Source organism: Ovis canadensis, chromosome 2 (genome assembly GCF_042477335.2).
Source record: "Ovis canadensis isolate MfBH-ARS-UI-01 breed Bighorn chromosome 2, ARS-UI_OviCan_v2, whole genome shotgun sequence".
Classification (NCBI taxonomy): Eukaryota; Metazoa; Chordata; class Mammalia; order Artiodactyla; family Bovidae; genus Ovis; species Ovis canadensis.
In genome coordinates, this window is record NC_091246.1 from 221,314,241 (window position 1) to 221,336,103 (window position 21,863).

The 21,863-nt window shown below is 37.6% G+C and overlaps 1 protein-coding gene across 2 annotated transcripts in view; it reads left to right on the forward strand.

Annotated features, from left to right (window-relative positions):
* SPAG16 (sperm associated antigen 16) overlaps positions 1–21,863 on the forward strand; it is a 1,117,670-nt gene that overhangs the window by 666,686 nt on the left and 429,121 nt on the right. For both annotated transcript variants that reach the window (XM_070292279.1, XM_069578269.2), the window contains exon 13: positions 12,447–12,573. In XM_070292279.1, the coding sequence (XP_070148380.1) occupies positions 12,447–12,573 (127 nt within the window). The remainder of the gene's footprint in view (positions 1–12,446; positions 12,574–21,863) is intronic.

Below are 21,863 nucleotides of genomic sequence, written 5' to 3' on the forward strand. Positions count from 1 at the left end.
AATTGTGCAAATAGACATTTTAGTGTTTTGGCAAATTTTGTATGTACAAAAAGTTAATGTTAGAGCATAATTGTTTATAGATTTGAATATTTCAATTAAAAATTATAAAAATTTTATTCATGTTTATTATATTTAGTAAATACAGTCTTTTAAAAAGTTACTGCTAATTAACTACTTGCAAATAGCAATGCTTAATTTTGCCACAGGTGAAACTGCCTTTCCATGATAGCTCATAAGAGGTTAGAAATGCCATCTTTATTATTTTGCTGATTGCTGTCCACCAATGTAATTATCAGTATTGCTTTATTTTCTCTCATGGGTTTTTCTGTTAAATCTTTTGTGATTTGTGTCTATTTCTTTATGTTTCCTTTCCATTTTATTTCCTTTTTAATTAGACATAAGACTTCCTGGTAGCTATGTAGTGCATGCCTTTAGAGAACAAAGATATATATATTACTGGTATAGCTATTCCAAATATTATAGATACTTTGTCCATCTATGAAGATGCATGTACTTGACACATACATGTGTGGAGCCTTAATAAGAGGATAGAATTACTATAAATACTCAACTATTCACAGAAATATACATTAAGTATTTATTGTGTCCCACATATCAGGGTAGTGAAGGCAGAAGGAAAAAGTATTTTCACAAGTGATATTTACTTTTAATTGTTTGGTTGAGGTGATATATACAGTGGAACTTAACACTGAAGGGTTCAGTTATTATAGATGAATTTTGATAAATGTATATACCTTTAAAGCTATTGAAGCTATAGGCCATTTCTGTAACCACAGATAATTTCCCAGTTCATCTAGTGAAAGCCTATTCCCCACAGCAAACAGTGTCTTCTTTCTATAACCATACAGTGTCTGTTCCTGAACTTCATATGAATTCAACTATATAATACATAGGCATATTTACCTGAATTCTTTCATTTGGTATTATGCTATTAAAGTATATTGTTGCAGAAGTCAACAATTCATTATTTTTAGTCACAGTCTAATGAGACAATATGGTACCACTTCATCTGAGTATTTCATATGTTAGACTTATCAATTGTTTTTTTATAGTTTCTATTTATTCTCTGACATTCTCTCTCTGTAGACCCATTTAGCAGTTTCTTTAAATCCTTGCCTGTGATTATGATATATGATTGAAATCTTGGTGTTTGATTAAAAAGTTGAGACTGTTTCTAATACTGAGTTTTTTTCTTGTTTATAGGTCACCTTTTCCACCTCTTCACATGTGTACTATTTTTTTTAATCAAATGCTGGATATTGTTACTAACAAATTTTAGAGAGTCTATATTAGGTGGTCTTTCTATAAAAGTTCTGTTCCAACAATCTATTTAATCATAGACATATCATTTTTGCGTTTCAGGCTTAGCTTTATTCTTGGTCAAAACAAGTCTGCTTTGGTTTTTCACTTCCGTTAGTGAACCTGACCCTTACTCCTATGGTGGGTTCTTTTTTGTGGTTCCAACTGAAAGTCTGAGGTACCCAGTGAGTCTGTCCACTCTAGATGAGATTAAAATCCAATATGTTCCAATAATACCTGGTCTCTGGTATCACTGTACAGCATTCAACCACACAGCATGAAATGTCTTTAAGGGCTTGTGGACCCTTACACTGTAGAAATGTCATCTAGACCTTGGCGAAAAATTCATGGCAAATTCCCAGACAAACTGCTGCCATTTGCCATGTAGCTCCCTTTTTTCATGTATGCTTCACTGCAAGAACCAGGCAGACCAGCAGCCCAGATTATTCTCATTTCCTCCCGGTTTCTCTGAGACATCACATCTATCCCCATCAGTGGGTCAGACAAAGAATCTTCCCACGATGAGGGAGACCCAAGTTCAATCCCTGGGTGGGAAAAATCTCCTGGAGAAGAGAATGGCTACCCACTCTGGAATTCTTGCTTGGAGAACTCAAGGACAGAGGAGCCTAGTGGGATTGCAAAGAGTCAGACACTGAGCAACTAAGACTTCGACTTTCAGTGAGACTTCACATCTACCAGGGTTCTACTATTATTTTGAGAGCAGTAAGTGCTTCCAAGCAGAAAGTCAGTGAGGTCATTCAGTAGAGTTCAGTACAGTGGCTCGGTCATGTCCGATTCTTCTGCAATCCCGTGAACTGCAGCATGCCAGGCTTCCCTCTTCATCACCAACTCCCAGAGAGTACTCAGACTCATGTCCATCCAGTCGGTCATGCCATCCAAGCATCTCATCCTCTACCATCCCCTTCTCTTCCCACCTTCAATCTTTCCCAGGATCCAGGTCTTTTCAAATGAGTCACTTCTTTGCATCAGATGATGAAAATATTGGAGTTTCAGCTTCAGCATCAGTCACCAATGAAATTCAGAACTGATTTCCTTTAGGATAGATTGGATGGATCTTTAGGTTGGATCTCTTGCTGTTCTAGGGACTCTCAACAGTCTCCTCAAGTGTCTTCTCCAACATCACAGTTCAAAATCATCAATTCTTTGGTGCTCAGCTTTCTTTATAGTCCAACTCTCACATCCATACATGACTATTGGAAAAACCATAGCCTTGGCTAGAGGCAAGTAAAGCCTCTAGTCTCTTTAAGACTAGTAGTCTCTCTACTTTGTTGCCAAACTGATGTCTCTGCTTTTTAGTATGCTGTCTAGGTTGGTCATAACTTTTCTTCCAAGGAGCGAGTGTCTTTTAATTTCATGGTTGCAGTCACCATCTGCAGTGATTTTGGAGCCCAAGAAAATAAAGTCTGTCACTGTTGCCATTGTCTCCCCATCTATCTGCCATGAAGTGATGGGACCAGATGCCATGCTCTTCATTTACTGAATGTTGAGCTTTAAGCCAACTTTTTCACTCTCCTCTTTCACTTTCATCAAAAGGCTCTTTAGTTCTTTGCTTTCTGCCATAAGGGTGGTATCATCTGTGTATCTGAGGTTATTGATATTTCTCCCAGCAACCTTGCTTCCAGCTTGTTCTTCATCCAGCCCCAGCATTTTTCATGATGTACTATACATATAAGTTAAATAAGCAGGGTGACAATATACAGCCTTGATGTAATCCATTCCAAATTTGAAACCCATCTGTTGTCCCATGTCCAGTTCTAACTGTTGCTTCTTGACTGGCATATAGATTTCTCACGATGCAGGTCAGGAGATCTGGTATTCCAATCCCTTGAAGAATTTTCTACAGTTTGTTGTGATCCACAGAGTCAAAGGCTTTGGCATAGTCAATAAAGCAGAAGTAGATATTTTTCTGAAACTCTTGCTTTTTCGATGATCAAGTGGATATTGGAAATTTGATCTCTGGTTCCTCTGCCTTTTCTAAATATAGGTTGAACATCTGGAAGTTCACAGTTCATGTATTGTTGAAGCCTGGCTTGGAGAATTTTGAGCATTACTTTACTAGCTTGTGAGATGAGTGCAATTGTGCAGTAGTTTGAGCATTCTTTGGCATTGCCTTTCTTTGGGATTGGAATGAAAACTGACCTTTTCCAGTCCTGTGGCCACTGCCGAGTTTTCCAAATTTGCTGGCATATTGAGTGCAGCACTTTCACAGCATCATCTTTCAGGATTTGAAATAGCTCCACTATAATTCCATCACCTCCACTAGCTTTGTTTGTAGTGATGCTTCCTAAGGCCCACTTGAGTTTGCATTCCAGGGTGTCTGGCTCTAGATGAGTGATCACACCATCATGATTATCTGGGTCATGAAGATCTTTTTTGTATAGTTCTTCTGTGTATTCCCAACACCTCTTCTTAATATCTTCTGCTTCTGTTAGGTCCAGACCATTTCTGTCCTTTATCGAGCCCATCTTTGCATGAAATGTTCCCTTGTTATCTCTAATTTTCTTGAAGAGATCTCTAGTCTTTCCCATTCTGTTGTTTTCCTCTATTTCTTAGCATTGATCACTGAGGAAGTCTTTCTTATCTCTCCTTGCTATTCTTTGGAACTCTGCATTCAAATGGGTATATCTTTCCTTTTCTCCTTTCCATTTCTATTCTCTTCTTTTCACAGCTATCTGTAAGGCCTCCTCAGATAACCATTTTCCCTTTTTGTACTACTTTCTTGGGGATGGTCTTGATCCCTGCCTCCTGTACAATGTCATGAATCTCCATCCATAGTTCTTCAGGCACTCTATCAAATCTAATCCCTTAAATCTATTAATCACTTCCACTGTATAATCTTAAGGGGTTTGTCTTAGGTCATATCTGAGTGATCTAGTGGTTTTTCCCTACTTTCTTCAATATAAGTCTGAATTTGGCAATAAAGAGTTTATGATCTGAGCTACAGTCAGCTCACCATCTTGTTTTTATGACTGTATAGAGCTTCTCCATCTTTTGCTGCAAATAATTTAAATAATCAGATTTTGGTATTGGCAATCTAGTTATGCCCATGTGTAGAGTCATCTCTTTTGTTGTTGGAAGAGGATGTTTGCTATGATCAGTGCATTCTCTTGGCAAAACTCTGGTAGCATTTGCCCTCTTTCATTCTGTACTCCAAGGCTAAATTTGCCTGTTACTCCAGGTATTTCTTGACTTCCTACTTTTGCAATCCATTCCCTTATAATATAAAGGACATTCTTTTTTGGGTGTTAGTCCTAGAAGGTCTTGTAGGTCTTCATACAAACATTCAGCTTCTTCTGTGTTACTGATTGGGGCATAGACTTGGATTACTGTGATATTGAATAGTTTGCCTTGGAAACAAACAGAGATCATTCTGTCATTTTTGAGATTGCATCCAAGTACTGAATTTTGGATTCTTTTTTTGACTATGATGACTACTCCATTTCTTCTAAGGGATTCTTGCCTACAGTAGTAGATATAATGGTCATCTGAGTTAAATTCACCCATTCCAGTCCATTTTAGTTTGTTGATTCCTAAAATGTTGATGTTCACTCTCACCATCTCCTGGTTGACCACTTCCAATTTGCCTTGATTCATGGACATAACATTCCAGTTTCTTATGCAGTATTGCTCTTTACAACATCAGACTTTACTTCCATCACCAGTCACATCTACAACTGGGTATTGTTTTTGCTTTGGTTCCAACTCTACACTCTTTCTGGAGTTATTTCTCCACTGATCTCCAGTAGCATTTTGGGCACCTACCAACCCGGGGAGTTCATCTTTCATGTCCTTTTTTTTTTTTTTTTTTTCTTTTTCATACCATTCGTTGGGTTCTCAAGGTGAGATTACTGAAGTGGTTTGCCATTCCCTTCTCCAATAGACCATGTTTTGTGAGATCTCTCCACCATGACCCGTCCGTCTTGGGTGGCCCTATATGGCATGGCTCATAGTTTCACTGAGTTGGACAAGGCTGTTGTCCATGTGATCAGATTGGTTAGTTTTCTCTGATTGTGGTTTTCATTCTGTGTGCCCTCTGATGGAGAAGGATAAAAGGCTTATGGAAGCTTCCTGATGGGAGAGACTGACTGAGGGGGAAACTGGATCTTATTCTGATGGCCAGTGCCATGCTTAGTAAATCTTTAATCCAATTTTCTGTTGATTGACGGGGCTGTGTTCCCTCTCTATTATTTGACCTGAGGCGAAACTATGTTGGAGGTAATGAAAATAATGCTGACCTCCTTTAACAGGTCCCATGCAGCACTGCTGCACTCAGTGCCCCCAACCCTGCACCACGCCACCTCTGACAATGCCTCTGCCAGAGACTCCTGGATATTCACGGGCAAGCCTGGGTCAGTTTTTTGTGGATCATTGCTCCTTTCTCCTGGGTCCTGGTGCACACAAGGTTTTGTTTGTGCCCTCCAAGGGTCTGTTACCCCAGTCCTGTGTAAGCTCTGGTAGTTCTATGGTGGGGTTACTGGCAACCTCCTGCAAGAGGGCTTATGCCATACCTAGGTCTACTGCACCCAGTGCCCCCGCCCCTGCAGCAGGCCACTGCTCACCCAAACCCCCACACGAGACACTCAAACATAGTTCTGGCTTGTCTCTGTGGGGTCTCTGGGTCCTGGTGCATACAAGGTTTGTTTGAGACTTCTGAGAGTCTCTGGCGGGTATGGGGTTTGATTCTCAATGGGGCAATTTTGCCCCTCCTACCATCTTGCTGGGGCTTCTCCTTTGCCCTTGGATGGGGGTTATTTCCTCAAAGTTGCTCCAGTGCCTACCACCTTGCTGGGGCTTCGTGGAGAAGACAAGAAGAGAGGTCATCAGTTCAGTTCAGTCACTCAGTCGTGTCCGACTCTTTGCGACCCCATGAATCACAGCATGCCAAGCCTCCCTGTCCATCACCAACTCCTGGAGTTCACCTGGACTCACGTCCATCGAGTCAGCGATGCCATCCAGCCATCTCATCCTCTGTCGTCCCCTTCTCCTCCTGCCCCCAATCCCTCCCAGCATCAGAGTCTTTTCCAATGAGTCAACACTTCGCATGAGGTGGCCAAAGTACTGGAGTTTCAGCTTCAGCATCATTCCTTCCAGAGAAATCCCAGGGTTGATCTCCTTCAGAATGGACTGGTTGGATTTCTTTGCAGTCCAAGGGACTCTCAAGAGTCTTCTCCAATACCACAGTTCAAAAGCATCAATTCTTCAGCACTCACCCTTCTTCACAGTCCAACTCTCACATCCATACATGACTACTGGAAAAACCATAGCCTTGACTAGACGGACCTTAGTCAGCAGAGTAATATCTCTGCTTTTGAATATGCTATCTAGGTTGGTCATAACTTTTCTTCCAAGGAGTAAGCGTCTTTTAATTTCATGGCTGCAATCACCATCTGCAGTGATTTTGGAGCCCCCCCAAAATAAAGTCTGACACTGTTTCCACCGTTTCCCCATCAATGAAATGATGGGACCAGATGCCATGATCTTCATTTTCTGAATGTTGAGCTTTAAGCCAACTTTTTCACTCTACTCTTTCACTTTCATCAAGAGGCTTTTTGGTTCCTCTTCACTTTCTGCCATAAGGGTGGTGTCATCTGCATATCTGAGGGTATTGATCCCAGCAATCTTGATTCCAGCTTGTGTTTCTTCCTGCCCAGACTTTCTCATGATGTACTCTGCATAGAAGTTAAATAAGCAGGGTGACAATATACAGCCTTGACGTCCTCCTTTTCCTATTTGGAACCAGTCTGTTGTTCAATGTCCAGTTCTAACTGTTGCTTCCTGGCCTGCATACAGATTTCTCAAGATGCAGGTCAGGTGGTCTCGTATTCCCATCTCTCTCAAAATTTTCCACAGTTTATTGTCATCCACACAGTCAAAAGCTTTGGCATAGTCAATAAAGCAGAAATAGACGTTTTTCTGGAACTCTCTTGCTTTATCCATGATCCAGTGGATGTTGGCAATTTGATCTCTGGTTCCTCTGCCTTTTCTAAAACCAGCTTGAATATCAGGAAGTTCATGGTTCATATATTGCTGAAGCCTGGCTTGGAGAATTTTGAGCATTACTTTACTATCCTGTGAGATGACTGCAGTTGTGCAGTAGTTTGAGCATTCTTTGGCATTGCCTTTCTTTGGGATTGGAATGAAAACTGACCTTTTCCAGTCCTGTGACCACTGCTGAGTTTTCCAAACTTGCTGGCATATTGAGTGCAGCACTTTCATAGCATCATCTTTTAGGATTTCAAATAGCTGAACTGGAATTCCATCACCTCCACTAGCTTTGTTCATAGTGATGCTTCCTAAGGCCCACTTGACTTCACATTCCAGGGTGTCTGGCTCTAGATGAGTGATCACACCATTGTGATTATCTGGGTCATGAAGATCTTTTTTGTACAGTTCTTCTGTGTATTCTTGCCATCTCTTCTTAATATCTTCTGCTTCTGTTAGGTCCAGACCATTTCTGTCCTTTATCGAGCCCATCTTTGCATGAAATGTTCCCTTGGTAGCTCTGATTTTCTTGAAGAGATCTCTAGTCTTTCTCATTCCGTTCTTTTCTTCTATTTCTTTGCATTGATCACTGAGGAAGGCTTTCTTATCTCTTCTTGCTATTCTTTGGAACTCTGCATTCAGATGCTTATATCTTTCCTTTTCTCCTTTGCTTTTCACTTCTCTTCTTTGCACAGCTATTTGTAAGGCCTCCCCAGATAGCCATTTTGCTTTCTTGCATTTCTTTTCCATGGGGATGGTCTTGATCCCTGTCTCCTGTACAATGTCACGAACCTCATTCCATAGTTCATCAGACACTCTATCTATCAGATATATTCCCTTAAATCTATTTCTCACTTCCACTGTATAATCATAAGGGATTTGATTTAGGTCATACGTGAATGGTCTAGCAGTTTTTCCTACTTTCTTCAATTTAAGTCTGAATTTGGTAATAAGGAGTTCACGATCTGAGCCACAGTCAGCTCCTGGTCTCGTTTTTGTTGACTGTATAGAGTTTCTCCATCTTTGGCTGCAAAGAATATAATCAATCTGATTTTGGTGTTGACCATCTGGTGATGTCCATGTGTAGAGTCTTCGCTTGTGTTGTTGGAAGAGGGTGTTTGCTATGACCAGTGCGTTTTCTTGGCAGAACTCTATTAGTCTCTGCCCTGCTTCATTCCGCATTCCAAGGCCAAATTTGCCTGTTACTCCAGGTGTTTCTTGACTTCCTAGGTCATGGTGCTCCCTAAATGTTTTTTCTGTGCTCAGGGATACCCTCCTTTTCTGTGTTTAGTTCAGTGCCAGAAAATCATAGCCACATATAATGTGTGTCATTTTGCAGTTGTTTATTGTGGAGAGAAAAGTACAGTACTGGTTACTTTATCATAGTGGCACGAATCTCAACAAGACATTTTTACTGTTATATAAAGAAGATAGAGGAAACTGCCAGAGGTGAGGCAGGCTGAGGGTGGTGAGGGAAGCAGGAGCCTTTAGATTTAACATAAAGCCTGTGCCTTGAGTTGTTTGACAACAAGCTATATCTATACTTAAAAAATACAGAAGTGAAGGAAAGATGAACTTGAGGGATAAACCCAGTAGTATTTAGTAAGAAGTCTTTTGGAAGAGAGCAAATCTGATTAGAAATGAAAGATAAGTCTAATTTCTCTCTTTCTGCTGTCAATCTTTAGCAAGTAGCTGTCCCATATAATATTGTCATAATAAAAAGAAACAAACCCATAACTGATGATGAATTGAAAACATTGAAGAATAAATGAATATAAACCAAATTCTACTGAAGAACATACAGTGAAGAAGGAATTACCTAAGTAAAATTACCGATAATTAAGACAAAAAGTCCTCTATATTTTCAATGAATTACACGAATCCTATATTTCAAGTTGATTTTATATAATAAAAGAGAACATCAAAAGAGTTAAAGCATTTTATTATTTTGTAAGACAATAGTTGAAAAGCAGACTGAGAAATATTGGGGGAAAATTGAAATCAGAAACATAAAGATTTTATAGATTGCTCCCTCTTCACATACACACAAATAACCATAATTAAAAATTTTTTAAGTTATAAAAAAGTAATTACATATATATGTATATATACACATGTGTATATAATCCTTATATCCATATATATATATAATTTTTCTCTATAATACAAGGATTATAGAGTGAATATTAAATGAAGGAGAAAAATGAAACAAAATAAAACAGCTAGTGTTCATAAAGGGAAAAAAAGAATAAATGGGAGAGAAAAATATGAATATATAGTAAAGGAATAACTCTATACTAGAAGAACAAAAGTCTAAGATGGAAATTGCTACCAAGCCATGCCATGCTGCATTCCATTGTTTGCAAAAGAATATTAGAGCTGTGGGCATAAAAAGCAGATCATCCACAGGGGAAGCTAAACATGAAAGGTAAGAGAGATTAGGCTGGCCTCGAACTTTATCTCTCATAGGAGACAGTGAAACATTTATCCACAAATGTTTGAGGATTGATGACTCAAGAAACTACGACATTCAAAATTGCTCTTGAAGTACTGAATAATCAATGAAATATATAAAAGTTAAGAAAATTTATTTAAGTAGATATTTAGAACACTGGCACAAAAACTGACTTGTGATTGCTGATCATATGTGTTTTGATTTTTGACATTATAAGATTGACAATATTATTTCAAAAACTTGGTTGGTGAGTAAAAGTGGGAGGAATTATAAACATGTCATAATTATAAGCATTTTCTTTTTAACTTATACTTTCTATAAATGAAATACAACTAAAAATAGCATGCTTAATTTTAATATTTTCTCAATCTGAGAGTGCCTTTTAGAGAATATTTCAGAATGAAAAAACACTGACAACTTTCAGCCATGCCTTTAATCCTAGTTGTTTTCATTCATGGTAAACTCATATAATTTAATTTAATAATTTGCTACATTATATAATATACACATAATTTTCATTTTGCTGTAAAATCTCTCTCTCTCTCTTATAGAGCTATACCTGGAACAATTAATAGTTAAAGATGATTATTTCACTGTAGTGGACTTTGGAATGTAAGCCTTTCAAAAAATGCTTTGTATTGATATTTTTAGAATTATTAGAAAACAGCAAGTAAAATTTCTACACAAAACAAGAATTCTATAAAAATAAAGTAATTTATCCTGTAAGTTTAGCACCCATCTCAAAAACATGTCATAAAACTTGAGCATACTTATAAATATCCAAATATCTTTTTGAAAGGTCACATACTAAATATTTTAGGCTTATGAACCATATGGTCTCTCAGAACTATGCAACTCTGCTATTGTCAGGGGAAAGCAGCAATAGACATATGTAAACAAATTGACATGTTCCAGTAAATCATTCTTTACAAAAATAGGCCACTAGCCGTTGGGCCGTAGAGTGTGGACCCCTGGTAGAGACTGACATTTCATCAACTTTAAAGATCAAATTATTATCAGCTTCTCTCAGAAATATTGAGATAAGGGAACTGATACAAAATGGCCATGACTAATGAATTTATTGATTTTATTTCCTTGTTCCTGCTATTAATTACTATAGTACTTCACTTTGATATGAAAAGTATCCATCGAATTGCCATTGAGTAATTTACATATTATGTATCCACATAAATCTTAAAATTTTCTGGCTTCTCAAAAATGCCAAAATTTCAGGTGAAATAAACTTCATTCCAAACAGTTATCTGATGTTATGCTCAGTTTGACTTCTTCTTTCCCTTTTATGTTTACTGCCTTAGTCAAAAATCTCAGATTATCGGAGCTACATTGGACCTCTCAGTGTTTCAAATTAAGTAATCTCATTCTCACAAGAAGGAACTGTACTATTACTGAGATTAATAACTTCTCTGTGGTGAGAGTTGGACTGTGAAGAAGGCTGAGCATCAAAGAATTGATGCTTTTGAACTGTGGTGTTGGAGAAGACTCTTGAAAGTCCCTTGGACTACAAGGAGATCCAACCAGTCCATTCTGAAGATCAACCCTGGGATTTCTTTGGAAGGAATGATGCTGAAGCTGAAACTCCAGTACTTTGGCCACCTCATGCGAAGAGTTGACTCATTGGAAAAGACTCTGATGCTGGGAGGGATTGGGGGCAGGAGGAGAAGGGGACGACAGAGGATAAGATGGCTGGATGGCAACACTGACTTGATGGATGTGAGTCTGAGAGAACTCCGGGAGTTGGTGATGCACAGGGAGGCCTGGAGTGCTGTGATTCATGGGGTCGCAAAGAGTCGGACATGACTGAGCGACTGAACTGAACTGATGGTAACCCTACTGGTTCCTGTCATAGTTAGGACTGAAATCCAGTCTCCCTGCTCCCATTGCAGAATTTTTCCCACTCCACTCTGCTGTCATGTGTGGAATGGCTCAAGCCAGTCACCAATCAGTTGATCAGAGCTTAACCGGCTGGTTATCATACTAGAAATGCCTGGAGAATCCCATGGGCAGAGAAGCCTGGCAGGCTACAGTCCGTAGGGTTGCAGAGAGTTGTACATGACTAAACAACGAAGCACAGCACAGCACATAGGTACATTTCTAATATGATGACCAAATGCCTGGAGAATCCCATGGACAGGGAAGCCTGGTGTGCTGCAGTCTATGGGGTCACAAAGAGTCAGGCACAACCGAGTGACTGAAGTGAACTGAACCAGCTAGTTAAGCTGCATGATAGGTGATTCGAATATACAGCCCATGCTGAGAAAAAAAAAAAAAAAAAAAAGAAAAGAAAGAAACTGAGCAAGTTAAAGAAGCTTATCTGGTCTTCACATATTGTAGCACACATGCAGTTCTTTTCTCAGAATATTACTTCATGTGTTGGGACCAATTTTTAAGTAGTAATTTCATGATAAAGAATAAATGAGATTTTATAAATTGGATGTAATTAGTCTATTTTATGCTACTAATTCTGTAAAGTTCTTGGAATATAAGGTGGTTGTAGAATGCTCCTTTTAAAATGTTGTTGTACACTTTTGCCATTTACAAAACTATGCCTCAAACATTTAAATTACCTTTGTTAGCATTGTACAGAAAGAATAAGGAACATTTAGGTGCTCACTTTGCAAACTTTAACTCTTAATATTTTTCTGTGCAGTGAAAGATGCAGATATACCTTGTATGGACACACAGATTCTGTGAACAGCATCGAGTTTTTTCCTTACTCCAACACTCTTCTCACGGGCTCTGCTGATAAGTCACTGTCCATCTGGGATGCAAGAACGGTAAGCTAATTGTTAACATTTTTTTTCCAATTTTGATAGGTCTAGTCACTCTTGGTCACTTTTCAGGTGCAAGGTACAACTTATAAAGACATTGTATAGGGGCACGTAGGATAAAGGAATGATAATAAGTTTCTGTTTATAAGATCTTATCTACATGCTTTTATCTACCATGCCGCCTAAAAGTAGGAATATAAAACAATGTAATTGCTTCATTAAACATTAATGCAGCAATTATTTATTGAGATAGAAACTCTGCTGGTAAAATACATATGACAGGGAAATGCATAGCACCTCTCTTTAAGGACCTTGTATCTTAGAAAGGAAGAAAAACCAAGAGATTATTTTAATGTGGTGAGGTATATATTAAAATGGAAGAAAATACAAGATACAGGGGAAAAGCAGGGAGAACTCTTATCTGCCTAGAAGGATGTGGATGACTCCCAAGAGGAGGCTGTCCTTGTGCTGAGAGTTAGAGGGTAAGTAGGGTATACCAAATAATCTCAAGAAGATGGGTTCCAGGAAAGAATAGTGCATACCTTACAAAGCTCTAGAGGTATGAGGCTATAAAAGCATATTTGGAGAGTAATAATATGTATTGATAGAGCTTAAGAAAGAGGAAATAAAACATAAGCAAGTGTATACAGATAGATGAGCTCAAGATCACCAAGTATCTGATTGAAGTTTTATTATTTTCAGAGGGAATCTACTAAAGCATGTTAAGCAAAACATGGCTTCCCTGATAGCTCAGTTGGCAAAGAATCCACCTGCAATGCAGGAGACCCCAGTTCAATTCCTGGGTTGGGAAGATCTGCTGGAGAAGGGATAAACTACCCACTCCAATATTCTTGGGCTTCCCTGATGGCTCAGCTGGTAAACAATCCACCTGCAATGCTGCGGGAGACCTGGGTTCAGTCCTTGAGTTGGGAAGATACCTTGGAAACGGGAAAGGCTACCCACTCCAGAATTCTATGGACTGTATAGTCCATGGGGATTGCAAAGAGTTGGACACGAGTGAGCAACTTTCACACACACGCAAGCAAACCAGGTAACAGTCAGATTAGCCCTTTAGAAAGATGTATCTGATAGTAGAGTTAACAGTCATTCTCATTGAGGAGGCTTATACAGTAGGCTGTGAGCAGCTGAGAATTTAAACTAGGAGATTGTGAGAATTAAAAGGAAAGAATGAATTCAGGATAAAGGGTTTACCTCTCACAATTTGAAGAGTGATTGGAGGTGGAGGTAATGTGAGAAAAGAAAAGGAGTTTAAAAGTGGCCAGCTGTCCCACTTTATCTAAAATTGCAAGTTTTCCTGGGTTATGGGATTTTTCTATGTTAAAACAGATAATCCTGGATACTAATGTATACTAATGTATGACCTCAGAAGTAAATTACATGTGAACAAATGGAGATGGAATTTGGGGACTACATTTTCACAGAGTTTGGCTGTGAAGATGAGGAGGAGAAAAGACTGTACTTCCAGAATCTGAGAGGGAGACAACTTGTGGAAAGGATTAAAGATTTGGGAAGGAGAAAGGTGAAAGTGTTAGTCACTCAGTTGTGTCCAATTCTTTGCAATCCCATGAACCGTAGCCTGCCAGGTTCCTCTGTCCATGGGATTTCCCGGGCAAGAATGCTGGAGTGGGCTGTCATTTCATTCTCCAGGAGATCTTCCCAACTCAGGGGTTGAACCTGGGTTTCCTGCATTGCAGGCAGACTCTTTACCACCAGAGAAGCTAAAGCACAGCGAATTGAGCACACACTTCAGTAGTTTGGAGAATGCCAAGATATGCAGAATCTCCATATTTGTTCTTAGCAACATTTGATCAGGATAATGAAGGAAACTAGGACTCCAGGAGACTATATCAAAAGGGAAAAAAAATCCATATTTTCTGGCTTATGAGTCAGGAAAGATAGGCAACTTGTAAATGTTTCCCTTGTATCCTTCTGTATACAATGCATGATTGACCTCTGTAAAGGAATATGATGATGAACATACAGATGGTATGAACAAGGACCTGAATTCATTATGGGAGGCCCTGTTTAGTTCTCTGAGGCAAATTGATTTAGGATAGAGTACACAGAGTCCTTAGGTTCACATATTTTAGAAAACAGCTAATGGTAGAGTGACAGATACCTTGGATACAGCTTCACGTGTTACAGCATGTCAGGGAACAGCAGTCAAAGCGCACTGTGGGAAAAGTGCATCAGCCATGAATTAGTAAAATCAGAATGATTTGTTGTTGGGTAAAAAGGTGCCACAGCCACCTCCTTGATTTAAAATAGCTTAGACCCTGTGCAAGAGAGTTCAATCCTGCTAATGGAGCATCAATGAAAAAGCAAAATTTTTGACTCATTTAGTCTCAATACTTAGATATGAAGTGTGTGTAAAAGCAATTGGTAAAGGAAAACCCACAGAGGAAATATTAATTTAGCAGTGACCTAAATTTTTTGCTCATTTTCTTTTGGTATAGGATTTTTTTTTTTTTTTTTTTTAGTCTCTCAGAGTGCTGTAACTGAATGTTCCCAGAAAGCATATCTCTTATTTATTTGTTTTCCTGTGAATAAACTTGAGCACTAATGCTTGGATGGAGAAGGAAATGGCAACCCACTCCAGTATTCTTGCCTGGAGAATCCCCATGGACAGAGGAGCCTGGAGGGCTACAATCCATGGGGTCGCAAGGAGTCGGACACAACTGAGCGACTAAGCACAATATTTGAAAGTAATATTCTCTTATGAACAGAAGTTGCCTCCTTGTATCTTCCTTCTATGCATAGAGTTGTTTATGACGGTGACCTTTCTATCTGTTGTTGGGAACTCTTTGTGTTCTGGTCTTATTTCCTACAGTATATCGGAGAGCAGGAGGAAATAGAAATTCATATGCAAAGGGCCTTAGCATACAGCAGAACAGCATTTGAATTGAATATAAGTCCATAGAAAGATTGTGTTTCTTTAATCATTATTAATATATTTTTTCAAATTAGTTTTAATGACAAATTAAAATTTATATTATTAATACTATTGCAAATTTGTTATTACCCTGAATGCTAGCTACATGTTAGCTACGTGCTAGCTACATTACATTCATTAATACTAAGGAAAGGACTCTGAAAAACTTTGGTATAAGTAAAATGTTCAGTAATTATGGTAAATACATCAATAATTAGAAATAAAGTTCATTTATTAGTTTATTTTCTGAAAATATTTCAAACTCATTGGTAAAAATGTATATATTTAAATCAGTATCTATATAAAATGGAATTGAACATGTAAAACAAAGGGGAATTCTCTTAATTTAGCTTATTAATAATTAGACAATGCAAGTTGTTAACTAAGTATTATTATAAAAGTCTAAAAGTAATATATGACTGCAAATCTATAACTAAACTGAATCATTTCACTTAAGCTGCATTAGCTGTTCTGGTGAGTTTGTTTCTAAGCTGCCTCATTTATTTTTAACACACAAAACAAATCTTGAAACACCCATATTTTTTAAAATTTTATATATAGTTTTTAAAGGGTACATGTTAAACATTGTTTATATAATATGAAATTAAGTTTTTGTATAACAGGGATTTATGAAGAATTTAAAAATAAAGTTTTGTAGTTACATATTATGAGATATTGAAAAAAAAGTAACCAGGACAGCTATCTTGTTTTCTGTGTAATAGTAAAACCTGTACAACATACTGATATGGATATTAGACTTGTAACATCAACTACATCTGTAGTATTCTGATAATCTCCTTTTTATAGCTTTTGCATTAGGTTAATTCCTTGAGAAATGATAAACTGTCAGGTGATGCTGAAAATATGAATCTAAAATGAGATGAATGACTCCCTTCTCTTAGTGAAGCAAAAGCAGAACATTTTGTCATCTCAATGTGATCAACTAGTATTGTGACTTTTTTAAAATATTTTTTGATGAAATATGAAAATAACCAGTGGATTATATTCCTATAAATTAGTTTTAAACCTCTCACTCCCATTCCCAAACATATACTAGTCTTAAATCTTTAACCTAGTCTAATAGCTTCCTGTCAAAGATAATGAATGTGGAGACCTCTAAGTCAGTCTGTAAGTCAACCGGACAGATTGGCTCTGAATTTTGTGGGAGACGAGGAAAGGCTATAAATCTTTGTAATTACCAAATGGAGGCTGTTAAATAGCTTGCAGTTTGGAAACGCATAAAATTGATCTATTTTATAGGACTACATGCAGAGTATTTCCCCTCAAAGTTATGAAACAGTAAAATTCTTTTATTAAAATTAAAAAAGCAGATTGTAATATTGCCTGAAAATGATGTCTAATATAGTACATTTAATGAAAACGTACAATGCCCTCTCAAAAAGTGACATAAAAAATTCAAATATACATCAGTGATTTGGAAGCCAACATTATTAGTCATTCACAAGTCCGGTGAAAACTACTAAGGCTTTGAAATTTCTTTGGAAAAGAAAGAAAAAGAATGGTGTCATTGTACAGTAAAACATAGAATAGAATGAGTAATACATCTGTGAGCTGTCCAGAGAGAGGCTGACAAAAATTAGAACTGATGACATTTCACCTCTTGTAATGAGTCAGACACAGAGTTCATGACTTGGACTGCCTTTGGTGGCCATGCCTTGCTCCCTAGACTGACTCAGCAGGCTCACATTTACCATACCATGTTGTCCTGACTTAGCTATAGCTAAAAGATCCAGTAACTGATTCCTCTGTGTTTCTCTGAAATGAAAAACCTGAGAACTTGCCAAAAAGAGTAACTCTTAGGTCCTGTGTAGTGCTAACCCATGTGACTGCACAATTCAACCTGCACTCTGTCTAGTCCTGTTGTTCTATTAAGATGCTATCTGGTGAACTTTGAAGGGAGCCTGACGTTCTTCAGAAGCCAGAATCTGGAAACAAAGGCAATGATTGCACCTTATCTCTCTAGGTTTTATTCCTCAGCCACATTGAGCTTAGTAACATTTGTTGAAGATCTTTGTGCCATGCAGTGTCATGGGTTCTGGACTGTTCTGTTACAGAGTCCCTGCTTTCAATGAACAGCATACTAGGGAGCAGTCACAAAGAGAAATTATCTTAAAATAATGTAGTATTAATCTATGTAAACTCGTTATAACTATAGCTTTGGCTTTTTGTGCCAAAGCTCACTATTCCAAGAGGTGATTTCATGAATAACTCTGAACACCTACTGTGTACCATCATTTTACCTATAAGAGCCATGCAATGCTAAATGGAACCACCATTGTTATCTATATTCAGTTTAGCTCAGTTGCTCAGTTGTGTTGCACTCTTTGCAACCCCATGGACTGTAGCATGCCAGGCTTATTAGGAATAGAAAAAACAAAGGCTCAGAAGAGTAAAACATGTTGGCCTAGATCATCCAATTGGTCAATGGGTGAAACAGGAAGCTGGTTGACTCTCCAACCTCAATTCTATATTTTTATTTTACAGCCTCTAGTTTTGGTTGGATCTCACTGGTTCTCAGAATAGTGTTAAAATGTCATTTCAGTGAGAAAAGTTGATTCAGTATGCTTACATTTTTTTCAGAACATTAACACCGTAACTCAGGGATTCACAAGTCAGACTTATGCTTGAATTTAGCATCCATGAAATGTGCAAATGATCCTTCACAAAGACACAAAACTCTAAAGAAAAAAAGTGCATCATGATCTGTAGCTAATCAATTTGGATATTGGATTTTCAAATTCATCTAGTTATTCCAAGACACTTTTGTTAAAATTTTGCTGGGCATTTCTCTCCTCCTGTGGTTGCTCATTTGTTTTTGCTTTTATTTTTATTTTATTTTTTAAATTAATTTATTTTAATTGGAGAATGATTACAATATTGTGATGTTTTTTGCTATATATCAACAGGAACTGGACACAGGTATACATGTATGCTCCCCCCCGCCCCCCGATCATGAACCCCCCTCCTAGCCCCCTCCATACCCTATCCTTCTGGATTGTCCCAGAGCACCAGCTTTGGGTGCCCTGCTTCATGCGTTGAACTTGCACTGGTCATCTATTTTACATATGATAATGTACATGTTTCACTGCTATTCTCTTAAATCATTTGGTTTTATAAAGTAACTGGATGTTTTCAAATGTTTTAAAACAAAGCAGAAAATTCTATTTCTACATGTTTAAAAACGTTTGAGTTAAGAGTTTTGAAAGGTGGTTGCCCTTACCTATTTGCCAGGGGAGGCACTTCCAAAAAAATTGCTATCAAATGCTCCATAAAGAAAGTTTCCTTTGAAAATGATTCATTTTTTTATCTCTGTCAAAGATGTTACCTTCGCCTTGATGATATTATTATTTTCTAAAATATCTGCTTTACAGTAAATGGTCATTTTATTTGTCATTTAGTCACTGAATCATGTCTGACTCTTTTGAGACCTCATGGGCTATAGCCTGCCAGGCTCCTCTCTCCATGGGCTTTCCCAGACAAGAATATTGGAATGGGTTGCTATTTCCTTCTCCAGGGGATCTTCCTGATCCAGAGAATGAACCCACGTCTCCTTCACTGCAGGCGATTCTTTACCACTGAGCCACCAGAGAAGCCCGCATGGTCAACAAATCCTTGTCAAAACATAAATGGTCAAGAAATTAAGAATACTTGTGTTCTGGGGAAAAAAGCACGTAACTTATTTTAAGATCAACTTCAAAATTATATGTTTTGCTAAAACAGTGAGATTCTGTGGGTGTATAAAACATTTTCTTGGTCACTCTCTGATTTATTACAAAAACTTGTAAAAGTTCTAATTGCCAAAGGACTCATTTGAATAAAATTAACCAACTTAAGAATACTCAAAATATTTGAAACATTGCCGTGCATGAAAACAAACAGCTTCACTGAATTGCTTTCCATATATTGTGATGCACCTTACTTTGGACACCTCAAATCAGAGAACTTTACATTTGTTACACAAATCCTTTGCAAAGCTTACTGCTCCCTCACAAAATAAATGTCAGCTACTATCAGTTATTAAACTCACTATATCATAACCACATGAAATTAGCCAGTATAGGAAAATCTTTCTTCCAAATCTTTCTTTTGGAAAAGCTTTTCCTTTGCTCTTTATTCAAGCTGAAATACCTCTTCCTCCCTTCAAATAGAGAGTTTACTTCTCATTGTAAAGACTTAACTTACCTTCCCTGAAAAAGTTCTCCATGTTTGTCCATTTGGATTAGGCATCTCAAGAGACAACTAAGAAAATTTTTTACCACGTAGTAGAATTTTGCCATTTGGGGGGCATATAGTACTTAAAATGTTAAACTTTTGACAAATGAGGCATTTTTTTTTTCCTCACAAAAATACAAACCTTACCAATCTGCTGCCTTTGTGTGTAATAACTAATGGATTCGGTAATGTGGTATAGCAAACACGTTTGAAAAATAAATGAGCTTCTTTGTGTTTCTACAGAATACTTGACTTAAATCTGTTACCTCATATATATGTCAGACAATACAGTGCAGTAATAGCACACAGTCATTCTGCCCAGATTCAAACCCAAATTCTGCTGCTTGTTGGAAGTGTGGCATTGGCCATAATTGCCTAAAATCTGTGTACCTTAGTTGCCTCATTTGGAAAACAAAGATAAGTTGTACTATCTATCACATGAGTGTATAATGGGAATTGAATGGCTGATCATATGAAGTACATAGAAAATTGACTAATATATGTAAGAACTTAATATATTTTATGTATACTTATAGAATAACTGTCATATATCATAACTGTTTGCCTACTAATACTTCTCTGTTAGGAAATTCTGATCTTTATTCTCTACTTTCACAACCTTTGGCATAATAGATGACCAATAGATTATGAAGGAAGGAAGGAAAGGAGGGAGGGATCAAAAATAAGATACCTTGCTTTTTGTTAATATATAGAAAAATATCTGAAAACACTGCTTTCTAAAAATTAAAAATAAATATTTTAAAAAACTAATAAAATAACAAAATAGTAAATAAATCAACTTAACATAGTACAAGGTTATTTACCTCATAAAAAGTTGTATTTCTTTTTCTGTATTGTAAATAATCCATCTGACAATGCAGGAGATGGAAGAGACACAATTTCTATCCCTGCGTTAGGAAGATCCTCTGGAGTAGGAAATGGCAACCCACTCCAGTAATCTTGCTGAAAACATTCCATGGACAGAAGAACCTGGCAGGCTACTGTCCATGGGGTCGCGAAGAGTTGAACATGTCTGAGTGACTGAGAACACACGTATACACCATATAATATGTTTGTATACATAACACAAATACCATCATTCTTTTTCTCTTATCCTTGCAGTTAAAAGAAGTAGCATGACAATGGCCAGCAGTAGGAAGACTTTACTTTCATCTCTGGTTTCCAGGCTTTGTGAAAAGTCATATTTTAATAATGGAAACAGTGATTAATAATGATGGTGTGTTTCTAACTGAAAAATATGGATAGATTAGTTTTATGAGATTATTTCAATTCAGTAAGAGTTAAGAATAAGTTGTACTTTATGCACTTCATTTAAACTGAATGCAATAAAGATATAACGTTGAGGTATAAGACAATACAAGAATCAGTAATACTTCTAGCCAGTTATGCAGGATAGCTTGAATAATTCTTATAAAGACAGAACTTCACTCTTGTCTTAGTTAAGACTATTTTGCACTGTCTTTTGTATTCATTTGGGCTTCCCTGGTGGCTCAGTCAGGAAGAAATCTGCCCGCAATGTGGGAGACCTGGGTTCAATTCCTAGGGTTGGGAAGAGCCATTGGAGGAGGGAAAGGCTACCCACTCTAGTATTCTAGCCTGGAGAATCCCCATGAACAGAGGAGCCTGGTGGGCCACAGTCCCCGGAGTCGCAAAGAGTCGGACACTACTAAGTGATTAACTTTAGGGTTTAGCTATTTGTAAAGCCTCCTCAGACAACCAATTTGACTTCTTGCATTTCTTTTTCTTTAAAATGGTTTAGGTCACTGCCTCCTCTGCAATGTTATGAACCTCCATTCATAGTTCTTCAGGCACTCTTTCTATAAGATCTAGTCCCTTGAATCTGTTTATCACTTCCACTCTATAATCTTAAGGGATTTGATTTAGGTGATACCTGAATGGCTAGTGGGTTTCCATACTTTCTTCAATTTAAGTCTGAGTTTGGCAATAAGGAGCTCATGATCTGAGCCACAATCAGCTCCAGGTCTAGTTTTTGCTAACTTTATAGAGCTTCTCCATCTTCAGCTGCAAAGAATGTGATCAGTTTGATTTCAGTATTGACCATCAGGTGATATCCACGTGTAGAATCATC